We start from the raw sequence: 25,000 nt of genomic DNA, 5'->3' as shown, positions 1-25,000 counted from the left end.
GGACGTCATCCAAGATGGCGTCCCTCGAATTCCGATTGGCTGATAGGATTCTATCAGCCAATCGGAATTAAGGTAGGAATATTCTGATTGGCTAATGGAATCAGCCAATCAGAATCAAGTTCAATCCGATTGGCTGATCCAATCAGCCAATCAGATTGAGCTTGCATTCTATTGGCTGATCGGAACAGCCAATAGAATGCAAGCTCAATCTGATTGGCTGATTGGCTTAATTCCGATTGGCTGATAGAATCCTATCAGCCAATCGGAATTCGAGGGACGCCATCTTGGATGACGTCATTTAAAGGAACCGTCATTCGTCGTCGGCCAGGATGGATGTTCCGCGTCGGAGGTCTTCAGGATCCTGCCGCTCCGCTCCGGATGGATGACAATAGAAGATCCCGCTTGGATTAATACTTCAATCGGATGGAAGACCTCTTCTGCCCCGCTTGGATGAAGACTTCAGCCGGATCATGGACCTCTTCAGCCCCCCGCTTGGGCTTGGATCAGGACATCGGAGGAGCTCTTCTGGATCGATCGGTGAACCTGGTATGGTGAAGATAAGGTAGGAAGATCTTCAGGGGCTTAGTGTTAGGTTTATTTAAGGGGGGTTTGGGTTAGATTAGGGGTATGTGGGTGGTGGGTTGTAATGTTGGGCAAAGGGCCCTGTTCAGGGCTGGTAAGGTAAAAGAGCTTTGAACTTTAGTAATTTAGAATAGGGTAGGGCATTTTTTTTTTATTTTGGGGGGCTTTGTTATTTTATTAGGGGGCTTAGAGTAGGTGTAATTAGTTTAAAATTGTAATATTTTTTTATTTTTTGTAACTTAGTTCTTTTTTATTTTTTGTACTTTAGATAGTTTATTTCATTGTAGTTATTTGTAGGTATTGTATTTAATTTATTTATTGATAGTGTAGTGTTAGGTTTAATTGTAACTTAGGTTAGGATTTATTTTACAGGTAATTTCGTAATTATTTTAACTATTTTAGCTATTAAATAGTTCTTAACTATTTAATAGCTATTGTACCTGGTTAAAATAAATACAAAGTTACCTGTAAAATAAATATTAATCCTAAAATAGCTATAATATAATTATAATTTATATTGTAGCTATATTAGGATTTATTTTACAGGTAAGTATTTAGCTTTAAATAGGAATAATTTATTTAATAAGAGTTAATTAATTTCGTTAGATTAAAATTATATTTAATTTAGGGGGGTGTTAGTGTTAGGGTTAGACTTAGCTTTAGGGGTTAATACATTTATTAGAATAGCGGTGAGCTCCAGTCGGCAGATTAGGGGTTAATACTATTTATTATAGGGTTAGTGAGGCGGATTAGGGGTTAATAACTTTATTATAGTAGCGCTCAGGTCCGCTCGGCAGATTAGGGGTTAATAAGTGTAGGCAGGTGGAGGCGACGTTGTGGGGGGCAGATTAGGGGTTAATAAATATAATATAGGGGTCGGCGATGTTAGGGCAGCAGATTAGGGGTACATAGGGATAATGTAGGTAGCGGCGGTTTACGGAGCGGCAGATTAGGGGTTAATAATAATATGCAGGGGTCAGCGATAGCGGGGGCGGCAGAATAGGGGTTAATAAGTGTAAGGTTAGGGGTGTTTAGACTCAGGGTACATGTTAGAGTGTTAGGTGCAGACGTAGGAAGTGTTTCCGCATAGCAAACAATGGGGCTGCGTTAGGAGCTGAACGCGGCTTTTTTGCAGGTGTTAGGTTTTTTTTCAGCTCAAACAGCCCCATTGTTTTCTATGGGGGAATCGTGCACGAGCACGTTTTTGAGGCTGGCCGCTTGCGTAAGCAACTCTGGTATCGAGAGTTGAAGCTGCGTTAAATATGCTCTACGCTCCTTTTTTGGAGCCTAACGCAGCCATTCTGTGGACTCTCAATACCAGAGTTATTTTTATGGTGCGGCCAGAAAAAAGCCGGCGTTAGATTTTCGGGTCGTTACCGACAAAACTCCAAATCTAGCCGTAGGAATATAATCCTAGTTGTGAAAAGACAGGGGTTTCAGCACTATTTTGAAAAAATAAAGCTCATTAGACCAAGATATGTATTCAAGCAGTGAATTTTTTATTCAATTGTGAATGGGAAGTTCTCCCAGCTGTATGAACACCACCCCCCAGATGAAAAGATACAACACACTGTATCACATTCGTAGTAAGAAATTAATAAGGAAACATTAGTTACCTATATACATACTAGAGTTTGTATTCAAAACCTGACCGGTCAGGGGTACACAACTTACAAAAAGACAAAAAACAGCCAAAACATTGTAGAATAATTGTTGATACCTGTAAAGAACCTCTACACCCTGCTGCACACAGAACCCCTATTAAAGAGGTATATCCTGGGCAGGTATAAATTAGTGGGATCTAAGAGGTCAATAGGGGTACCACAGAAAGAAGCAATTCACAACTTTGGTCACAGTCACAATATGGTATGCAATGAATAGTGCTTTTGTACTTTATCAAGGAAAGAGCCTTTTGCTTAGACTCACTACACCCAACTGCTCACAGTACTCCAAACGAGGAGAGTATAATACTGGGCAGTACATAAAGTGGTAAGAATCACCGGGATCTAAGTGGTCTCTAAGTTAGGCTCCCTTGAATTTAACAATGTGCATGTACAAAAGCTTTTACAAGCAAAACTAACAGACAATATGTGCCATTTTAGTGCTCTTATGTTAACTATTCATGCAAAGCTTGCAGTAGGAGAAGTAAGCGATTAGAGAGTTAGCGTTAAGCACAGATGGTAGTGTTTCCTCAGTGTCTCTGAGATCCTGAAATGCTAGCATGTAGAGCTGCATGCAAAAGAGGTTGTAGCAGGCAAGATTTCAAGAAAGCAATTCAAGGTGTTATTATCACAAAGCCAGCATAGCGTTTAAGCAATAGTGTTATTATCCTCAGCAATCATTTCAAAAGTGCCCAGAATCAGCGTTCCTTCTAAGTATATTAATTAGGGAACACATAGTAAAGCAAACTTTCTCAGTCACAAAAAGTATAAGGCAATGATATCCGTGATCATGTATGACCATTATACAGTCCGTATTAGTGAGCTATGATAGAACATATACGACCTTGCTATTCCATTCAGACATATCGCTGTGGCAAGATGCGTCCTCTTAACTTGTTTGATCCTCAAGTTGAATTTGTTATGCTTCTGTGTTCGCCGCAAGTATCGTCATCCATGCGGTCTGGAGGCTGTATTGGTAGCGTGCACCACGTAGGCCGGTCGGCTTAGCCAATGCCGACGTGCGTTTCACCCGCAGGGCTGATAGACAGACCGGGCTTTGTCAGGGCGGTATATGGAGGGGACTAAGTAATCCCTTTTTATAGCGTTTTGTAATAGCGCCCCTGCTGGAGGTGAAGGTTTGCTGCATATCTATATATAGATTACTCTGGTTGAAAAAGAACATAAATCATAGTGCAAGTGTACTGCACTTAAAAAAACAATGACTAACTCTAGATAAAAATTCCTATAGTTGATTAACTTATCTGGATATATATTAAGTTCTTATACATACTATTTTTATACAAGTTTTTTAAAATACAGTTGTACTGAAATTATGTTAATACAGTGGGCTTTCTAGGATTTTCCTGTCTTAAAGAAAACAGGCCATGTAAAGTTTATCATTTAGACCTTCCGGCAGTTGAGTCCCCAACACAAAAATCCACCTGCATTCTTTCTGCAGGAGGATCTTTTCGTTGTCGCCTCCTCTGCCATTAGTGATTCCTCTATCTATACCAATGAATCTGAGAGAGTCGGGATTGCAGTCATGAACCAGTTCGTAGTGTTTTGCAACGTTACTCTTCTGGTTTTTGTTTTTTACATTGTCACGATGTTCTGTGATTCGGTCTTTTATAGCTCTCCTCGTTTTTCCCACGTAAAAACATGGGCAACTGCAGGAGAGTAGGTAGATTACTCCTTCTGTATCGCAGTTGATATAGTGTTTCAACTTATACCTTTTCCCTGTGTGGGTGCCAAAATCTTTCGTTTTGACCATGAACTTACATGCCACACATCGACCACAAGGGTGGTTTCCAGATGACCTATGCTTTGTGAGCCAATTTGGCTGTTTTTGTTCAGACACATATTGGCTTCTTACAAGCTTATCCTTCAGGTTGGAAGCTCGTCTAGCTGTAATATTTGGGTAACCTCTTGATACTCCCACATCACTCGCAAGGATTTTCCAATTCTTGGCCAGGATCTCCCTTAGGGCATTCCAATGGCAGTTACAGTCTGTAACCAACCTTATTTTTGAATCTATTACCTTTTCTTTTTGTGCAAGGAGTGTATTTCGATTTGCATGTGCAGCATTATTAAATGCCTTCCTTACATTTCGCTTGGAATACCCTCTATCCAAGAACCTTTTTTGCATGTCTGTACCATGCTTCAAGAATCTCTTTTGTCGAGCAGTTTCTACGGAGTCTTAGAAATTGCCCTTTGGGTATACCTCGTATCAAGTGTGTTGGGTGATGACTTGAAGCTAGGAGGAGGCTATTGGTAGCAGTACTCTTCCGAAAGTTTTCAGTCACAATCATTCCTTGTTCAATTTTTACATTGATATCCAGAAACGATATTTTCTCCTTACTATACTGCAGGGTTAGAGAAATGTTACTGTCATTTATGTTGAGGGTACGAACAAATTCTTTAAGATTGTTTTCCGACCCCTCCCAGATTAAAAAGACATCATCCACATATCTTAACCACATATGGATGTTTTCTTCAAAGAGGGGGCTTTGGTACACTTCATCCATTTCCCACTTATCGAGGTGTAGGCAAGCATATGTTGGGGCACATGTGGCACCCATTGCAGTGCCTCATTTCTGCTTGTATATTTTATTATCAAACATGAATACGTTGTTACAGAGCACGAATGTTAACAGTTCCACCACAAAATCTGTGTGGTTTTGGACGTTTGTGCCTCTTGTCATGAGGTAATGTTTGCACGCTTTTATCCCCACCTCATGTGGGATGGATGAGTATAGACCTTCAACATCTAGACATACCAACCATGCTTCTTGAGGGACTGACAGTCCATCTACTTTCCTAAGGAAGTCTGCAGTATCCAGGACAAAGGATGGCATAGTATTCAAAAATGGTCTTAAAAAATGGTCAATTTAATTCCCCAAGTTTTCTGTAAGGCTGCCTATTCCTGCAATTATTGGGCGGCCTGGAGGATTACTAGAGTTTTTATGTATCTTGGGGATACAGTAAAAGACCGGCATCACAGGGTACTCAGGGTATAGATATTTAAATTCTGTTGCAGTGATAGTTTTACTGTCTTTTGCTTTTTTTAGAATGTTAAAAAGGGAGAATTGCAGAGAAGAGGCAGGATTAAAGGTTAAACTTTGGTATTGGCTTTTATCCAAAAGTTGTCGTTTTGCCTCAAGGACATACATGTTTTCGTCCCATAGGACAAGATTTCCGCCCATGTCAGCCTGCTTTATGATCAGGCCTTTTGCATTCATCAATTCTCCAAGGGCTTTTCTTTCTGACTTGCTTAGATTATCGTTTACTAGTCCAGTGAAAGAGAGGCCAGCCACTTCTCTCTCTACCTGCTTTACAAAAATGTTCACGGCAGGTACCATTGATAATTGTGGCATGTATTTCGATTTTGCTTTAAAATTAAAGTTAACCATTTTACACCCACTTTGATCCAAGGCTTGTGAGGGATCATATTGACTCCCTTCATTTTCAGCCAGCAATGCTTGTAGATCTATAATTAATCTTGGATCTATAATTGAAGCACCATTTTTGAAAACTATGCCATCCTTTGTCCTGGATACTGCAGACTTCCTTAGGAAAGTAGATGGACTGTCAGTCCCTCAAGAAGCATGGTTGGTATGTCTAGATGTTGAAGGTCTATACTCATCCATCCCACATGAGGTGGGGATAAAAGCATGCAAACATTACCTCATGACAAGAGGCACAAACGTCCAAAACCACACAGATTTTGTGATGGAACTGTTAACATTCGTGCTCTGTAACAACGTATTCATGTTTGATAATAAAATATACAAGCAGAAACGAGGCACTGCAATGGGTGCCACCTGTGCCCCAACATATGCTTGCCTACACCTCGGTAAGTGGGAAATGGATGAAGTGTACCAAAGCCCCCTCTTTGAAGAAAACATCCATATGTGGTTAAGATATGTGGATGATGTCTTTTTAATCTGGGAGGGATCGGAAAACAATCTTAAAGAATTTGTTCGTACCCTCAACATAAATGACAGTAACATTTCTCTAACCCTGCAGTATAGTAAGGAGAAAATATCGTTTCTGGATATCAATGTAAAAATTGAACAAGCAATGATTGTGACTGAAAACTTTCGGAAGAGTACTGCTACCAATAGCCTCCTCCTAGCTTCAAGTCATCACCCAACACACTTGATACGAGGTATACCCAAAGGGCAATTTCTACGACTCCGTAGAAACTGCTTGACAAAAGAAAGATTCTTGAAGCATGGTACAGACATGCAAAAAAGGTTCTTGGATAGAGGGTATTCCAAGCGAAATGTAAGGAAGGCATTTAATAATGCTGCACATGCAAATCGAAATACACTCCTTGCACAAAAAGAAAAGGTAATAGATTCAAAAATAAGGCTGGTCACAGACTATAACTGCCATTGGAATGCCCTAAGGGAGATCCTGGCCAAGAATTGGAAAATCCTTGCGAGTGATGTGGGAGTATCAAGAGGTTAGAGAATACCCAAATATTACAGCTAGACGAGCTTCCAACCTGAAGGATAAGCTTGTAAGAAGCCAATATGTGTCTGAACAAAAACAGCCAAATTGGCTCACAAAGCATAGGTCATCTGGAAACCACCCTTGTGGTCGATGTGTGTTGAACGCACAGCTTAGATGCCGTTTATTAATACCTGCCCAAGTTATACCTCGACAATTCAAAGGGGTTCTGAGAGCAGGTGGGAGTAGCTCTGTGTTTCACCACTTTCTCTTATTTTCAGCAAGTATGTGGTACGTTTATTTAACTGCATGGCTTATGAATGTCAAACTTTTTTTGTGTCCTGCATGTTTTATGTTTGCTACTAACCTATTGCATAACATAGAAGTATTACTTCAATAACCTAGATCCCATTTTTTATCCTGCCCGGGATTTACCTTTACATAGTCAGTGAAGGGACTGTGTGCAGTTGGGAGAGGCTATTCTCAATTTACTTTGCCAATTCTATGCTAGCCCACATTACAGTCAATGGGGTACACACTGACCGGTCAGTTTTTATTGTAATTTTGCTTTGTACTTGACATAAAATATATAGCTATCGAATATCAAGCCTATAGTATAATTGTTAATTTATACACTAATTCATCATCCAGGAAGGGAGATATATTGTGTCACGTAGTTTAGGTGTACATGTCAATAAAGTGCTATTGTTTACTTGCAATCTGGAGCATCGTTATTCAGAAAAGAGTACTGAAGTCCCTGTCTTTTTGAAAATTATTATTTCCTATTTCCAATTCATATATATATATATATATATATATATATATATATATATATATATATATATATATATATATATATATATATATATATATATATACACACACACATACACACACAGACAGACAGACTGGGTACACAAACCATTACCCTGCAACATGCGCAGCCCTGGGTGCTCACTGGCACTCACAGGAAGCTGTGCTGTCCCCAGAGTCACAAGCAGTTAACCCCAGACAGGGTGCAAGAACCAAAGGGAAAATTACAAAACAAATTAATACAACACACAGAGAAAGTCCAGCACTCACAAGCTCTCAGCTAAGATTAAAAGCAAAAATGAAAGGGTTAGTTACCGCATTTGACCAAATGGGACAAGTCCAGGTACCACGTCAAGGTCCCTTCCAAAACCTGGGACCCTAAAACAGCCACACAAAGCAAGCTCTCAATCCAACAAACTGGGAACAAGTGAAGGGTGCACAGGCTTATGTAATCACCCTAGACATATACAAAACACAAAAGGGGACTACACTCCCAGACTGGACTGGGTACACATTCCATGACCCTGCAACATGCTCAGCCCTGGGTGCTCACTGGCACTCACAGGAAGCTAAGCTGTCCCCAGAGTCACAGGCAGTTAACCCCAGACAGGTCTGAGTGCAAGAACCATAGGAAAAATTACAAACAAACGCCTAGATCACGAGTTTTGTCGGTAAGGCTGTGCTGTGCTAACAAGCCTTTTTTTCTTACCGCTCCCTTAAGACAACGCTGGTTTTATGAGTTTTCTGCAAGCCGGCGTTAGCCTCAGAAAAGTGAGCGTTGAGCAAAATTTAGCTCCACATCTCACCTCGATACCAGCGTTGCTTACGGTAGTGGTAAGCAGTCAAAACGTGCTTGTGCACAATTTCCCAATAGGAAACAATGGGGCTGAGCGGGCTGAAAAAAAACCTAACACCTGCAAAAAAGCAGCGTTCAGCTCCTAACGCAGCCCCATTGTTTCCTATGGGAAAATAAAAAATATGTCTACACCTAACACCCTTACATGAACCCTGAATCTAAACACCCCTAATCTTACACTTATTAACCCTTAATCTGCCACCCCCGACCCCTGCATAATAAAAGAATCCTATCAGCCAATCGGAATTCAAGGGACGCCATCTTGGATGACGTTATTTAAAAGGAACCTTAATTCTTCGTTAGGACTTTGATTGAAGATTGTAGGTAGGTGTCGGCGACGTTGGGGGGGGGGGGGGGGCAGACTAGAGGTTAATAAAATGTAACTAGTGTTTGCGAGGCGGGAGTGCGGCAGTTTAGGGGTCAATACATTTTTTAAAGTGGCGGCAATGTCCGGTCGGCAGATTAGGGGTTAATAATTGTAAGTAGGTGGTGGCGGCGGCGACGTTGGGGGCGGCAGATTAGGGGTTAATAAATATAATGTAGGTGTCGGCGATGTTATGGGCAGCAGATTAGGGGTTCATAGATATAATGTAGGTGGCGGCGATGTCCGGTCGGCAGATTAGGGGTTAAAAAAAATGTATTATAGTGTTTGCGATGTGGGGGGGGCCTCGGTTTAGGGGTTAATAGGTAGTTTATGGGCGTTAGTGTACTTTGCAGCACTTTAGTTAAGAGCTTTATGTTCCGGCGTTAGCCCATAAATCTCTTAACTACTGACTTTTAAATGCGGTAGGAGTCTAAAAGGTAGAGGCTGTACTGCTCACTTCTTCCAAGACTCGTAATACCGGCATTATGCAAATCCCATTAAAAAGATAGGATACGCAATTGACGTAAGGGGATTTGCGGTAGCCTCGAGTCGCGGAAGAGAAGTGAGAGGTACACCTGTACCTGCAATACTCGTAATACCAGCGGGCGTTAAAAAGCAGCGTTGGGACCTCTCAACGCTGCTTTTTAAGGCTAATGCCAAACTCGTGATCTAGCCGAAAGACTTTCTCTATGTGTTGTATTAATTTGTTTTGTAATTTTCCCCTTCCGTGTTTTGTATATATCTAGGGTGATTACATAAGCCTGTGCACCCTTCACTTGTTCCCAGTTTGTTGGATTGAGAGTTTGCATTGTGTGGCTGTTTTAGGGTCCCAGGTTTTAGAAAGGGACCTTGACGTGGTACCTGGGCTTGTCCCATTTGGCCAAATACGGTAACTAAACTTTCAATTTTTGCGGAGAGCTTGTAAGTGAGTGCTGGACTTTATCTGTGTGTTATATATATATATATATATATATATATATATATATATATATATATTTGTTTTTTCCCCATACGCATACATACACTATAAATAAGGATACTGTATACCACAAAAGTGCAAAACAGGCTGTTTGTTACAAATGTTACATAGAGGGGGCAGATGTTTGTAGACAGTAAAGTGTCGATAATTTTTACTCACCATATGGCTTCCTTCTCTGTGCGGGAACTGAGGTACCGCTGCACTTGTGCCTGATTCACACCGTACAGGGACAGCATCATAAATATGCCTCCAATGCCGAGAGACCAAAAAGAGTGCCGTTCAAACGGATCTGGGTTAAAACTTTAAAAAATACAAAAACAAATTCTCAATTTCTTTAACCTTTCTTAGGGTTTACACACATAATTACAGGAAATGAACATCCCATAATTACCATAACCACTGATGACAAATTCACGTCTATCTTTTAATTCAATTAATTAAGTTATTATATTTTCCCATCGTAATACATATTGTTTTTACTTATACAGAATATGCTCTTTACTATCCACAAATTTGTCTCACCAAGTCGCCAGCTAAAACTTTATAAGATTAATGAGTCACTAAATTCTTGGCAAAACATCTTGACTGTTCATTATTGCTTAACATGAGAGGCAGGCAGAAGGGGAGGTTTGTTCAGCACTCACTTTATCCCAGAGATCTTGTTGTTCTCAGTTGCAATGCTCCATACTCTGTCTATGCCGCCCACCTTCATGGTGCCAACAATGATGACTGCAAGCTGCCCAGCAAACATGACCAACGTCTGAACAACATCAGTCCATATGACTGCTTTAAGGCCGCCCTGCCAAGCAAAGGGAGCAAATATGTCAAAGTGTTATGTAACCAATGTATGTACAATAGGAAACTGATGACCTACATACCAAGCATTTTGTAATGAATGTGCCTCTATTAAAAATGGCTTTTATAAGCCAACATCAGCAATGTGAAGGGTATTAACCATCACCCCCCCCCCCCCCCCATTCTCAGTACTGACATAATTACATACTGAACGCCCAAGAACTTGAGTAAATCCTACGAAAATATTTAAAGTACAATTTACTTTGCCTGGTTTTCCTGTAATTTACTACTGTACAAGAGGTCAGACCTGAGATACAGTAGATAAAGAACAATGCAGGGGCGTACTCTTTCATTGGTGTGGGAGGAATGGCAATCTGACTGGCTGTACTACCTGCATAAAACAGAATAAATAGCTTTACAGTTACACACTGTGTCCTGCAATATTTATAATATATTGTAGTACACAGTAACATTTACAGTTCTCCAAGTATGCTGCCCTTTATGCTGAACCTGCAACATGTGTAACCAGTTAAAAAAACATAATTTATGCTTACCTGATAAATTCCTTTCTTCTGTAGTGTGATCAGTCCACGGGTCATCATTACTTCTGGGATATTACTCCTCCCCAACAGGAAGTGCAAGAGGATTCACCCAGCAGAGTTGCATATAGCCCCTCCCCTCTACGTCACCCCCAGTCATTCGACCAAGGACAAACGAGAAAGGAGGAACCAAGGGTGTAGTGGTGACTGGAGTATAATTTAAAAATAAATACCTGCCTTAAAAAACAGGGCGGGCCGTGGACTGATCACACTACAGAAGAAAGGAATTTATCAGGTAAGCATAAATTATGTTTTCTTCTGTTAAGTGTGATCAGTCCACGGGTCATCATTACTTCTGGGATACCAATACCAAAGCAAAAGTACACTGATGACGGGAGGGATAGGCAGGCTCTTTTATACAGAAGGAACCACTGCCTGAAGAACCTTTCTCCCAAAAATAGCCTCCGAGGAAGCAAAAGTGTCAAATTTGTAAAATTTGGAAAAAGTATGAAGCGAAGACCAAGTTGCAGCCTTGCAAATCTGTTCAACAGAGGCCTCATTCTTGAAGGCCCAAGTGGAAGCCACAGCTCTAGTAGAATGGGCTGTAATTCTTTCAGGAGGCTGCTGTCCAGCAGTCTCATAAGCTAAACGTATTATACTACGAAGCCAAAAGGAAAGAGAGGTTGCCGAAGCTTTTTGACCTCTCCTCTGACCAGAGTACACGACAAACAGAGAAGACGTTTGTCGAAATTCCTTAGTTGCCTGTAAGTAAAATTTTAGGGCACGAACTACGTCCAGATTATGTAGTAATCGTTCCTTCTTTGAAGAAGGATTTGGACACAAAGAAGGAACCACGATCTCTTGATTGATATTCCTGTTAGTGACTACCTTGGGTAAGAACCCAGGTTTAGTACGCAGAACTACCTTATCCGAATGAAAAATCAAATAAGGAGAATCACAATGTAAGGCCAATAACTCAGAGACTCTTCGAGCCGAGGAAATAGCCATTAAAAATAGAACTTTCCAAGATAACAACTTAATATCAATGGAATGGAGGGGTTCAAACGGAACGCCCTGTAAAACGTTTAGAACAAGATTTAAACTCCATGGTGGAGCAACAGTCTTAAACACAGGCTTAATCCTTGCTAAAGCCTGACAAAAAGCCTGAACGTCTGGCACTTCTGACAGACGTTTGTGTAACAGAATAGACAGAGCTGAGATCTGTCCCTTTAATGAACTAGCAGATAAACCCTTTTCTAAACCTTCTTGTAGAAAAGACAATATCCTAGGAATCCTAACCTTACTCCAAGAGTAACCTTTGGATTCACACCAGTATAGGTATTTACGCCATATTTTGTGGTAAATCTTTCTGGTAACAGGCTTCCTAGCCTGTATTAAGGTGTCAATAACTGACTCAGAAAACCCACGTTTTGATAAAATCAAACGTTCAATTTCCAAGCAGTCAGCTTCAGAGAAGTTAGATTTTGATGTTTGAAAGGACCTTGTATCAGAAGGTCCTGTTTCAGAGGTAGAGACCAAGGTGGACAGGATGACATGTCCACCAGGTCTGCATACCAAGTCCTGCGTGGCCATGCAGGTGCTATCAGAATCACTGATGCTCTCTCTTGTTTGATTCTGGCAATCAATCGAGGAAGCATCGGGAAGGGTGGAAACACATAAGCCATCCTGAAGTCCCAAGGTGCTGTCAGGGCATCTATTAGGACTGCTCCTGGGTCCCTGGATCTGGACCCGTAGCGAGGAAGCTTGGCGTTCTGTCGAGACGCCATGAGATCTATCTCTGGTTTGCCCCAACGTCGAAGTATTTGGGCAAAGACCTCCGGATGAAGTTCCCACTCCCCCGGATGAAAAGTCTGACGACTTAAGAAATCCGCCTCCCAGTTTTCCACTCCCGGGATGTGGATTGCTGACAGGTGGCAAGAGTGAGACTCTGCCCAGCGAATTATCTTTGATACTTCCATCATTGCTAGGGAGCTTCTTGTCCCTCCCTGATGGTTGATGTAAGCTACAGTCGTGATGTTGTCCGACTGAAACCTGATGAACTCCCGAGTTGTCAACTGGGGCCAGGCCAGAAGGGCATTGAGAACTGCTCTCAATTCCAGAATGTTTATTGGCAGGAGACTCTCCTCCTGACTCCATTGTCCCTGAGCCTTCAGAGAATTCCAGACGGCACCCCAACCTAGAAGGCTGGCGTCTGTTGTTACAATTGTCCAGTCTGGTCTGCTGAATGGCATCCCCCTGGACAGATGTGGCCGAGAAAGCCACCATAGAAGAGAATTTCTGGTCTCTTGATCCAGATTCAGAGAAGGGGACAAGTCTGAGTAATCCCCATTCCACTGACTCAGCATGCACAATTGCAGTGGTCTGAGGTGTAAGCGAGCAAATGGCACTATGTCCATTGCCGCTACCATTAAGCCGATTACCTCCATGCATTGAGCCACCGAAGGGTGTTGAATGGAATGAAGGGTGCGGCAAGCACTTTGAAGTCTTGTTAACCTGTCTTCTGTCAGGTAAATCTTCATTTCTACAGAATCTATAAGAGTCCCCAGGAAGGGAACTCTTGTGAGTGGAACGAGTGAACTTTTCTTTTCGTTCACCTTCCATCCATGTGACCTTAGAAATGCCAGTACTAACTCTGTATGAGACTTGGCAGTTTGAAAGCTTGAAGCTTGTATCAGAATGTCGTCTAGGTAGGGAGCTACCGAAATTCCCCGCGGTCTTAGTACCGCCAGAAGAGCACCTAGAACCTTTGTGAAGATTCTTGGAGCTGTAGCCAATCCGAATGGAAGAGCTACAAACTGGTAATGCCTGTCTAGAAAGGCAAATCTTAGATACCGGTAATGATCTTTGTGAATCGGTATGTGAAGGTAAGCATCCTTTAAGTCCACTGTGGTCATGTACTGACCCTCTTGGATCATGGGTAAAATTGTCCGGATAGTCTTAGGAATTTGTTTAGGATCTTTAAATCCAGGATTGGTCTGAAAGTTCCTTCTTTTTTGGGAACCACAAATAGATTTGAGTAAAACCCTTTTCCCTGTTCCGACCGTGGAACTGGATGGATTACTCCCATTAACAAAAGTTCTTGTATGCAGCGTAGAAACGCTTCTTTCTTTGTTTGGTCTGTCGACAACCTTGACAGATGAAATCTCTCTCTTGGAGGAGAGTGTTTGAAGTCCAGAAGGTATCCCTGATATATTATCTCTAGCGCCCAGGGATCCTGGACATCTCTTGCCCAAGCCTGGGCGAAGAGAGAAAGTCTGCCCCCCACAAGATCCGATCCCGGATCGGGGGCCCTCAATTCATGCTGTTTTAGTGGCAGCTGCAGGATTCCTGGCCTGCTTGCCCTTGTTCCAGGACTGGTTAGGTCTCCAGCCTTGTCTGTAGCGAGCACCAGATCCTTCTTGTTTTGGAGTAGTGGAAGTTGATGCTGCTCCTGCTTTGAAATTCCGAAAGGAACGAAAATTAGACTGTCTAGCCTTAGGTTTGGCTTTGTCTTGAGGAAGGGCGTGGCCCTTACCTCCTGTAATGTCAGCGATAATTTCTTTCAAGCCGGGCCCAAATAAGGTCTGTCCTTTGAAAGGTATATTAAGTAATTTGGACTTAGAAGTTACATCAGCTGACCAGGATTTTAGCCACAGTGCTCTACGCGCTTGAATGGCGAATCCGGAATTCTTAGCCGTAAGTTTAATTAAATGTACTACGGCTTCCGAAATGAATGAATTAGATAGCTTAAGTATTCTAAGCCTGTCTGAAATGTCGTCCAGCGTAGTTGAGCCAAGATTCTCTTCTAGAGACTCAATCCAGAATGCCGCTGCAGCCGTGATCGGCGCAATGCATGCAAGGGGTTGCAATATAAAACCTTGTTGAACAAACATTTTCTTAAGGTAACCCTCTAACTTTTTATCCATTGGATCTGAAAAGGCACAGCTATCCTCCACCGGGATAGTGGTACGCTTAGCTAAAGTAGAAACTGCTCCCTCCACCTTAGGGACCGTTTGCCATAAGTCCCGCGTGGTGGCGTCTATCGGAAACATCTTTCTAAATATCGGAGGGGGTGAGAACGGCACACCGGGTCTATCCCACTCCTTAGTAATAATTTCAGTTATTCTCTTAGGTATAGGAAAAACGTCAGTACTTGTTGGTACAGCAAAATATTTATCCAACCTACACATTTTCTCTGGTATTGCAACTGTGTTACAATCATTCAGGGCCGCTAACACCTCCCCTAGTAAAACACGGAGGTTTTCCAGCTTAAATTTAAAATTTGAAATATCTGAATCCAATCTGTTTGGATCAGAACCGTCAGCTGCAGAATGAAGCTCTCCGTCCTCATGTTCTGCCAGTTGTGACGCAGTATCTGACATGGCTCTAACATTATCAGCGCACTCTGTTCTCACCCCAGAGTGATCACGCTTGCCCCTTAGTTCTGGTAATTTAGCCAAAACCTCAGTCATAACAGTAGCCATATCTTGTAATGTTATTTGTAATGGCCGCCCAGATGTACTTGGCGTCGCCATATCGCGCACGTCCCGGGCGGGAGATGCAGGTACTGTCACGTGAGGCGAGTTAGTCGGCATAACTCTCCCCTCGTTGTTTGGTGAAATTTGTTCAATTTGTACAGATTGACTTTTATTTAATGTAGCATCAATACAGTTAGTACATAAATTTCTATTGGGCTCCACTTTGGCTTTAGTACAAATAGTACAGGTCTCATCTTCTGAATCAGACATGTTTAACAAACTAGCAAATAAACTTGCAATTTGGAAATACTATACAAGAAAAGTACAATGAAAAAAACGAACTGTGCTTGAAAAGCACTGAATATATATAACAGATGAAATCAATCAGCTTTGTAAAACCAAATGTAACTTAGCAAAGGCTTGTACCCAGTAGCAAGAAATAACTAACCCTGAGGCATAAAAAAGTTAAGAATAAACGTTTTTTATCACAGTCAACTACAATCTTACAGCTCTGTTAGATTACTTCCCTCAAATTAACTTTGAAGATCCCTGGGTTCTGTAGAGATAAACCGGAACATGCAGGAAAAAACAATGCTTTGACTGAAATTTTTGATGCGTAGAAAAAGGCGCCAAAAAGGTCCCACCCCCTCACACACAACAGTGAGAGAGATTAAGCAACTGTCATAATTAGATCCAGTAACTGCCAAGTGGAAAAATAGTGCCAAAACATTTTATTCACCCAGTACCTCAGAAAATGAAAACGATTTTACATTCCAGCAAAAACGTTTAACATAATTAAGAGTTATTAAAAAGCCTATTGTATTCTATTAGGCTAAAATCTTACATACACAGAGTAATTCCAGAGAAGTACCATTCTCCAGAATACTAAAATGTAAATTATACATACATGATATAATGTCGGTATGGCAGGATTTTCTCAGCAATTCCATTGTTAGAAATAAAAACTGCTACATAACTTTTTGCAGAATAAACTGCCCGCTGTCCCCTGATCTGAAGTTTACCTCTCCTCAGATGGCCGAGAAACAGCAATATGATCTTAACAACTCCGGCTAAAATCATAGTAAAAACTCTGGTAGATTCTTCTTCAAACTCTACCAGAGAAGGAATAACACGCTCCGGTGCTATTAAAAATAACAAACTTTTGATTGAAGAAATAAAACTAAATAAAATCACCATAGTCCTCTCACACATCCTATCTAGTCGTTGGGTGCAAGAGAATGACTGGGGGTGACGTAGAGGGGAGGGGCTATATGCAACTCTGCTGGGTGAATCCTCTTGCACTTCCTGTTGGGGAGGAGTAATATCCCAGAAGTAATGATGACCCGTGGACTGATCACACTTAACAGAAGAAACATAATTTATGTAAGAACTTACCTGATAAATTCATTTCTTTCATGTAATTGGCAAGAGTCCATGAGCTAGTGACGTATGGGATATACATTCCTACCAGGAGGGGCATAGTTTCCCAAATCTCAAAATGCCTATAAATACACCCCTCACCACACCCACAATTCAGTTTAACGAATAGCCAAGCAGTGGGGGTGATAAAATAAAAAGTAAAAAGCATACAAAAAAAAGGAACTGGAAATAAAATTGTGCTTTATACAAAAAATCATAACCACCATAAAAAGGGTGGGCCTCATGGACTCTTGCCAATATGAAAGAAATTAATTTATCAGGTAAGTTCTAACATAAATTATGTTTTCTTTCATGTAATTGGCAAGAGTCCATGAGCTAGTGACGTATGGGATAGAAATGCCCAAGATGTGGGAGACCAAAGAAGAGTCACTAGAAAGGGAGGGATAAAATAACAGCTATTTACGCTGAAAAAATTAAATGCACAAAAAAAAAGTCTCTTATAAATTTCACGAAAAAAAAAAAACTTAAAGGGACATAATACTCATATGCTAAATCACTTGAAACTGATGCAGTATAACTGTAAAAAGCTGACAGGAAAATATCACCTGAGCATCTCTATGTAAAAAAGGAAGATATTTTACCTCAAAATTTCCTCAGCTCAGCAGAGTAAGTTCTGTGTAAAAAGTTATAATCAACTGCTCCCAGCTGCAGGTAAAAAATTTTACAAAAAATGAAGAAATAAACAGCAGCCAATCAGCATCAGCAGTGCTGAGGTCATGAACTTTTACTGTGATCTCATGAGAATTGACTTGACTCTCATGAGATTTCATTGTAAACTTCCTTTACCTGATTGGTGAAATAAGATGAGAGTGCACGATGCTCATCCCTTCAGATGTCCCAGGACAGACACACTAAAATGCTGCTTAGAAATCCTTTACAATGGGAGGTGGCTACTGAGGAACTTTTGAGGTAAAATATCTTTCTTTTTTACATAGAGATGTTCAGGAGATATTTTCTAGTCAGCTTTTTACAGCTATGCTGCATCACTTTCAAGTGTTTAAACATTTGGGTATTATGGCCCTTTAAATCAAAGACTGCTTCAGAAGAAGCAAATACATCAAAATGGTAAAATTCAGTAAATGTATGCAAAAAAGACCAAGTTGCTGCTTTGCAAATCTGATAAACCAAAGCGTCATTTTTAAAAGCCCAAGAAGTGGCGACTGATCTAGTAGAATGAGCTGTAATTCTCTGAGGCGGAGACTTTCCCCCCTCTAAATAAGCCTTGTGAATCAAAAGCTTTATCCAAGATGCCAAGGAAAACATAATTTATGCTTACCTGATAAATTCCTTTCTCCTGTAGTGTAGTCAGTCCACGGGTCATCCATTACTTATGGGATTATATCTCATCCCTAACAGGAAGTGCAAGAGGATCACCCAAGCAGAGCTGCTATATAGCTCCTCCCCTCTACGTCATACCCAGTCATTCGACCGAAACCAAACGAGAAAGGAGAAACTATAGGGTGCAGTGGTGACTGGAGTTTAATTTAAAATTTAGACCTGCCGTAAAAACAGGGCGGGCCGTGGACTGACTACACTACAGGAGAAAGGAATTTATCAGGTAAGCATAAATTATGTTTTCTCCTGTTAAGTGTAGTCAGTCCACGGGTCATCCATTACTTATGGGATACCAATACCAAAGCTAAAAGTACACGGATGACGGGAGGGACAGGCAGGATCTTTACACGGAAGGAACCACTGCCTGAAGAACCTTTCTCCCAAAAACAGCCTCCGAAGAAGCAAAAGTGTCAAATTTGTAAAATTTTGAAAAGGTGTGAAGACCAAGTTGCAGCCTTGCAAATCTGTTCAACAGAGGCCTCATTTTTAAAGGCCCAAGTGGAAGCCACAGCTCTAGTAGAATGAGCTGTAATTCTTTCAGGAGGCTGCTGTCCAGCAGTCTCATAGGCCAGAAAGAGAGAGAGGTAGCCGAAGCTTTTTGACCTCTCCTCTGTCCAGAATAAACGACAAACAGGGAAGAAGTTTGGCGAAAATCTTTAGTTGCCTGCAAATAAAATTTCAGGGCACGGACCACGTCCAGATTATGCAAAAGTCGTTCCTTCTTTGAAGAAGGATTAGGGCACAATGATGGAACAACAATCTCTTGATTGATATTCCTGTTAGTGACTACCTTAGGTAAGAACCCAGATTTAGTACGCAGAACTACCTTGTCTGAGTGAAAAATCAGATAAGGAGAATCACAATGTAAGGCCAATAACTCAGAGACTCTTCGAGCCGAGGAAATAGCCATTAAAAACAGAACTTTCCAAGATAACAGCTTGATATCAATGGAATGAAGGGGTTCAAACGGAACACCCTGTAAAACGTTAAGAACTAAGTTTAAGCTCCATGGCGGAGCAACAGTTTTAAACACAGGCTTAATCCTGGCCAAAGCCTGACAAAAAGCCTGAACGTCTGGAACTTCTGACAGACGCTTGTGTAAAAGGATGGACAGAGCTGAGATCTGTCCCTTTAACGAACTAGCAGATAAACCCTTTTCTAAACCTTCTTGTAGAAAAGACAATATCCTAGCAATCCTAACTTTACTCCATGAGTAACTCTTGGATTCGCACCAATGCAAGTATTTACGCCATATTTTATGGTAAAATTTCCTGGTAACAGGTTTCCTAGCCTGTATTAAGGTATCAATCACTGACTCCGAGAATCCACGCTTTGATAGAATCAAGCGTTCAATCTCCATGCAGTCAGCCTCAGAGAAATTAGATTTGGATGCTTGAAAGGACCCTGAATTAGAAGGTCCTGTCTCAGAGGCAGAGACCATGGTGGACAGGACGACATGTCCACTAGATCTGCATACCAGGTCCTGCGTGGCCACGCAGGCGCTATTAGAATCACCGATGCTCTCTCCTGTTTGATTCTGGCAATCAATCGAGGAAGCATCGGGAAGGGTGGAAACACATAAGCCATGTTGAAAACCCAAGGTGCTGTCAGAGCATCTATCAGTACCGCACCCGGGTCCCTGGACCTGGATCCGTAACAAGGAAGCTTGGCGTTCAGGCGAGACGCCATGAGATCCAGATCTGGTTTGTCCAACGCCGAAGCAGTTGGGCAAATACCTCCGGATGAAGTTCCCACTCCCCCGGATGAAAAGTCTGGCGACTTAGGAAATCCGCCTCCCAGTTCTCCACTCCTGGGATGTGGATCGCTGACAGGTGGCAAGAGTGAGACTCTGCCCAGCGAATTATCTTTGAGACTTCCATCATCGCTAGGGAACTCCTTGTCCCTCCCTGATGGTTGATGTAAGACACAGTCGTGATGTTGTCCGACTGGAACCTGATGAACCTCAGAGTTGCTAACTGAGGCCAAGCCAGAAGAGCATTGAAAACCGCTCTTAATTCAAGAATGTTTATTGGAAGGAGTTTCTCCTCCTGAGTCCATGATCCCTGAGCCTTCAGGGAATTCCAGACAGCGCCCCAACCTAGCAGGCTGGCGTCTGTTGTTACAATCGTCCAATCTGGCCTGCTGAAGGGCATCCCCCTGGACAGATGTGGCCGAGAAAGCCACCATAGAAGAGAATCTCTGGTCTCTTGATCCAGATTCAGCATAGGGGACAAATCTGACTAATCCCCATTCCACTGACTTAGCATGCATAATTGCAGTGGTCTGAGATGTAGGCGTGCAAAAGGTACTATGTCCATTGCCGCTACCATTAAGCCGATTACCTCCATGCATTGAGCCACTGACGGGTGTTGAATGGAATGAAGGGCACGGCAAGCATTTAGAAGTTTTGTTGACCTGTCCTCTGTCAGGTAAATTTTCATTTCTACAGAATCTATAAGAGTCCCCAAGAAGGGAACTCTTGTGAGTGGCAATAGAGAACTCTTTTCTACGTTCACCTTCCACCCATGCGACCTTAGAAATGCCAGAACTAACTCTGTATGAGACTTGGCAGTTTGGAAACTTGACGCTTGTATCAGAATGTCGTCTAGGTACGGAGCTACCGATATTCCTCGCGATCTTAGTACCGCCAGAAGAGAGCCCAGAACCTTTGTAAAGATTCTTGGGGCCATAGCTAACCCGAAGGGAAGAGCTACAAACTGGTAATGCCTGTCTAGGAAGGCAAACCTTAGGTACCGTAATGGTCTTTGTGAATCGGTATGTGAAGGTAGGCATCCTTTAAATCCACTGTGGTCATGTACTGACCCTTTTGGATCATAGGTAAGATTGTCCGAATAGTTTCCATTTTGAACGATGGAACTCTTAGGAATTTGTTTAGGATCTTTAAGTCCAAGATTGGTCTGAAAGTTCCCTCTTTTTTGGGAACCACAAACAGATTTGAGTAAAACCCTTGTCCGTGTTCCGACCGCGGAACCGGGTGGATCACTCCCATTAGTAAAAGGTCTTGTACACAGCGTAAAAACGCCTCTTTCTTTATCTGGTTTGCTGACAACCTTGAAAGATGAAATCTCCCTTTTGGAGGAGAAGCTTTGAAGTCCAGAAGATATCCCTGAGATATGATCTCTAACACCCAGGGATCCTGGACATCTCTTGCCCAAGCCTGGGCGAAGAGAGAAAGTCTGCCCCCCACTAGATCCGTTTCCGGATCGGGGGCCCTCACTTCATGCTGTCTTAGGGGCAGCAGCAGGCTTTCTGGCCTGCTTGCCCTTGTTCCAGGACTGGTTAGGTTTCCAGCCCTGTCTGTAGCGAGCAACAGTTCCTTCCTGTTTTGGGGCGGAGGAAGTTGATGCTGCTCCTGCCTTGAAGTTACGAAAGGCACGAAAATTAGACTGTTTAGCCCTTGGTTTGGCTCTGTCTTGAGGCAGGGCATGGCCCTTACCTCCAGTAATGTCAGCGATAATTTCTTTCAAACCGGGCCCGAATAATGTTTGCCCTTTGAAAGGTATGTTAAGCAATTTAGATTTAGAAGTCACATCGGCTGACCAGGATTTAAGCCACAGCGCTCTGCGCGCTTGAATGGCGAATCCGGAGTTCTTAGCCGTAAGCTTAGTTAAGTGTACTACGGCATCAGAAATAAAGGAATTAGCTAGCTTAAGGACTCTAAGCTTGTCTATAATCTCATCCAATGGAGCTGAGCTAATGGTCTCTTCCAGAGACTCAAACCAGAATGCCGCCGCAGACGTGACAGGCGCAATGCATGCAAGGGGTTGTAATATAAAACCTTGTTGAACAAACATTTTCTTAAGGTAACCCTCTAACTTTTTATCCATTGGATCTGAAAAAGCACAGCTATCCTCCACCGGGATAGTGGTGCGCTTAGCCAGAGTAGAAACTGCTCCCTCCACCTTAGGGACCGTCTGCCATAAGTCCCGTGTGGTGGCGTCTATTGGAAACATTTTTCTAAATATAGGAGGGGGTGAAAAAGGCACACCGGGTCTATCCTACTCCTTGTTAACAATTTCTGTAAGCCTTTTAGGTATAGGAAAAACGTCAGTACACGTCGGTACCGCAAAATATTTATCCAGCCTACATATTTTCTCTGGAATTGCAACCGTGTTACAATCATTCAGAGCCGCTAATACCTCCCCTAGTAACACACGGAGGTTCTCAAGCTTAAATTTAAAATTTGAAATGTCTGAGTCCAGTTTACTTGGATCAGATCCGTCACCCACAGAATGAAGCTCTCCGTCCTCATGTTCTGCAATTTGTGACGCAGTATCAGACATGGCTCTATTATTATCAGCGCACTCTGTTCTCACCCCAGAGTGGTCGCGTTTACCCCTAAATTCTGGCAATTTAGATAATACTTCAGTCATAACATTAGCCATGTCTTGCAAAGTGATTTGTAAGGGCCGCCCTGATGTACTTGGCGCCACAATATCACGCACCTCCTGAGCAGGAGACGAAGGTACTGACACGTGAGGAGAGTTAGTCGGCATAACTTCCCCCTCGTTGTCTGGTGAAATTTTCTTTACATGTACAGATTGGCTTTTATTTAACGTAGCATCAATGCAATTAGTACACAAATTTCTATTGGGCTCCACATTGGCCTTTAAACATATTGCACAAAGAGGTTCCTCTGTGTCAGACATGTTTAAACAGACTAGCAATTAGACTAGCAAGCTTGGAAAATACTTTTCAAATAAATTTACAAGCAATATAAAAAACGTTACTGTGCCTTTAAGAAGCACACAAAACTGTCACAGTTGAAATAACAATGAACCAAGTTAGTTATAGCAACCAAATTTTCACAATAAATGCATTAAGTTAGCAAAGGATTGCACCCACCAGCAAATGGATGATTAACCCCTTAGTACCCAAAAACGGATAACAATTTAATATAAGCGTTTTTATCACAGTCAAAGCACAGTCTCACTGGTCTGCTGTGAGTGATTACCTCCCTCAAAACTAGATTTGGAGACCCCTGGGCTCTGTAGAGAAATAGGAAGACTGTGACTGAATTTTTACTGCGCAATAAAGCGCCAAAATAGGCCCCTCCCACTCATAATACAACAGTGGGGAAGCTCAGTAAACTGATTTTATTCATAAACAAACGACAGCCATGTGGAAAAATAATGCCCATAAAGTTTTATCACCAAGTACCTCAGAGAAAAACGATTAACATGCCAGTAAACGTTTTAAATATAAAATTATGAAATGTTATTAAAAAGCCTGCTGCTAGTCGCTTTCACTGCAGTGGAGGCTCAAATATAAGTTAAATGTATACAGTATTTTCTTAGTGAAGTTCCATTCCCTAGAAATACCTCAGTGTAAACATACATACATATCAGCCTGATACCAGTCACTACTACTGCATTTAAGGCTGCACTTACATTACATCGGTATCAGCAGTATTTTCTCAGTCAATTCCATTCCTTAGAAAATAATTAACTGCAACATACCTCCTTGCAGGTGAACCCTGCCCGCTGTCCCCTGTTCTGAAGTTACCTCACTCCTCAGAATGGCCGAGAACAGCAAACGGATCTTAGTTACGACCGCTAAGATCATACACAAACTCAGGTAGATTCTTCTTCTAATGCTGCCTGAGAAAGAACAACACACTCCGGTGCTGTTTAAAATAACAAACTTTTGATTGAAGAAATAAAAACTAAGTATAACAACCACAGTCCTCTCACACGTCCTATCTATTAGTTAGGTGCAAGAGAATGACTGGGTATGACGTAGAGGGGAGGAGCTATATAGCAGCTCTGCTTGGGTGATCCTCTTGCACTTCCTGTTAGGGAGGAGATATAATCCCAGAAGTAATGGATGACCCGTGGACTGACTACACTTAACAGGAGAAATGGCAGGGTCTTTCTGACCTTTCCTAGGACCAGAAAAAACAAATAGACTAGAAGTCTTCCTGAAATCTTTAGTAGCTTCGACATAAGGAACAACAATTTCCCTACTAATGTTGTTAGAATTCAAAACCTTAGGAAGAAATTTAAACAAAGTCTGCAAAACAGCCTTATCCTGATGGAAAATCAGAAAAGGAGACTCACAAGAGAGCAGACAATTCAGAAACTCTTCTAGCTGAAGAGATAGCCAAAAAAAAAAAAATAGTTTAATATCCAAAGAATGCATAGGCTCAAAAGGTGGAGCCTACAAATCCTTCAAAACCAAATTAAGACTCCCAGGAGGAGAAATTGATTTAACAACAGGCTTGATACGAACTAAAGCATGAACAAAACAGTGAATAACATGAAGTTTAGCAATATTTCTATAAAATAAAATAGAAAGAGCAGAGATTTGTCCCTTCAAGGTGCCTGCAGACAATCCTTTATCCAAACCATCCTGAAGAAACTGTAAAAATCTAGGAATCCTAAAAGAATGACTAGAGAATTTATGAGAAAAACACCATGAAATATAGGTTTTTCAAACCCGATAATAAATCTTTCTTGGAACAGACTTACGAGCCTGTAGCATAGTATTAATCACTGAGTCAGAGAAACCTCTATGACTAAGTACTAAGCGTTCAATTTCCATACCTTCAAATTTAGCGATTTGAGATCCTGATGGAAAAACGGCCCTTGAAACAGAAGGCCCCGCCTTAAAGGAATAGGCTAAGGCTGGCAACTGGACAAGATCCGCATACCAAAACCTGTGAGGCCATGCTGGTGCTATC

General features: G+C 41.8%; 1 protein-coding gene across 1 annotated transcript in view; it reads right to left on the bottom strand.

The window, feature by feature from the left end:
- The window catches only part of LOC128644199 (sodium-dependent multivitamin transporter-like), a 258,026-nt gene that overhangs the window by 94,625 nt on the left and 138,401 nt on the right, over positions 1 to 25,000 (bottom strand). Inside the window, exons 5-6 of the mRNA XM_053696898.1 lie at positions 10,355 to 10,509; positions 9,870 to 10,010 (exon numbers count right to left, since the gene is read on the bottom strand). Coding sequence (XP_053552873.1) covers positions 9,870 to 10,010; positions 10,355 to 10,509 — 296 coding nt within the window. The remainder of the gene's footprint in view (positions 1 to 9,869; positions 10,011 to 10,354; positions 10,510 to 25,000) is intronic.

The sequence above is a fragment of the Bombina bombina genome, unplaced genomic scaffold (assembly GCF_027579735.1).
Source record: "Bombina bombina isolate aBomBom1 unplaced genomic scaffold, aBomBom1.pri scaffold_524, whole genome shotgun sequence".
In the NCBI taxonomy this organism is placed as follows: Eukaryota; Metazoa; Chordata; class Amphibia; order Anura; family Bombinatoridae; genus Bombina; species Bombina bombina.
This window is presented reverse-complemented; position numbering and strand designations above follow the sequence as displayed.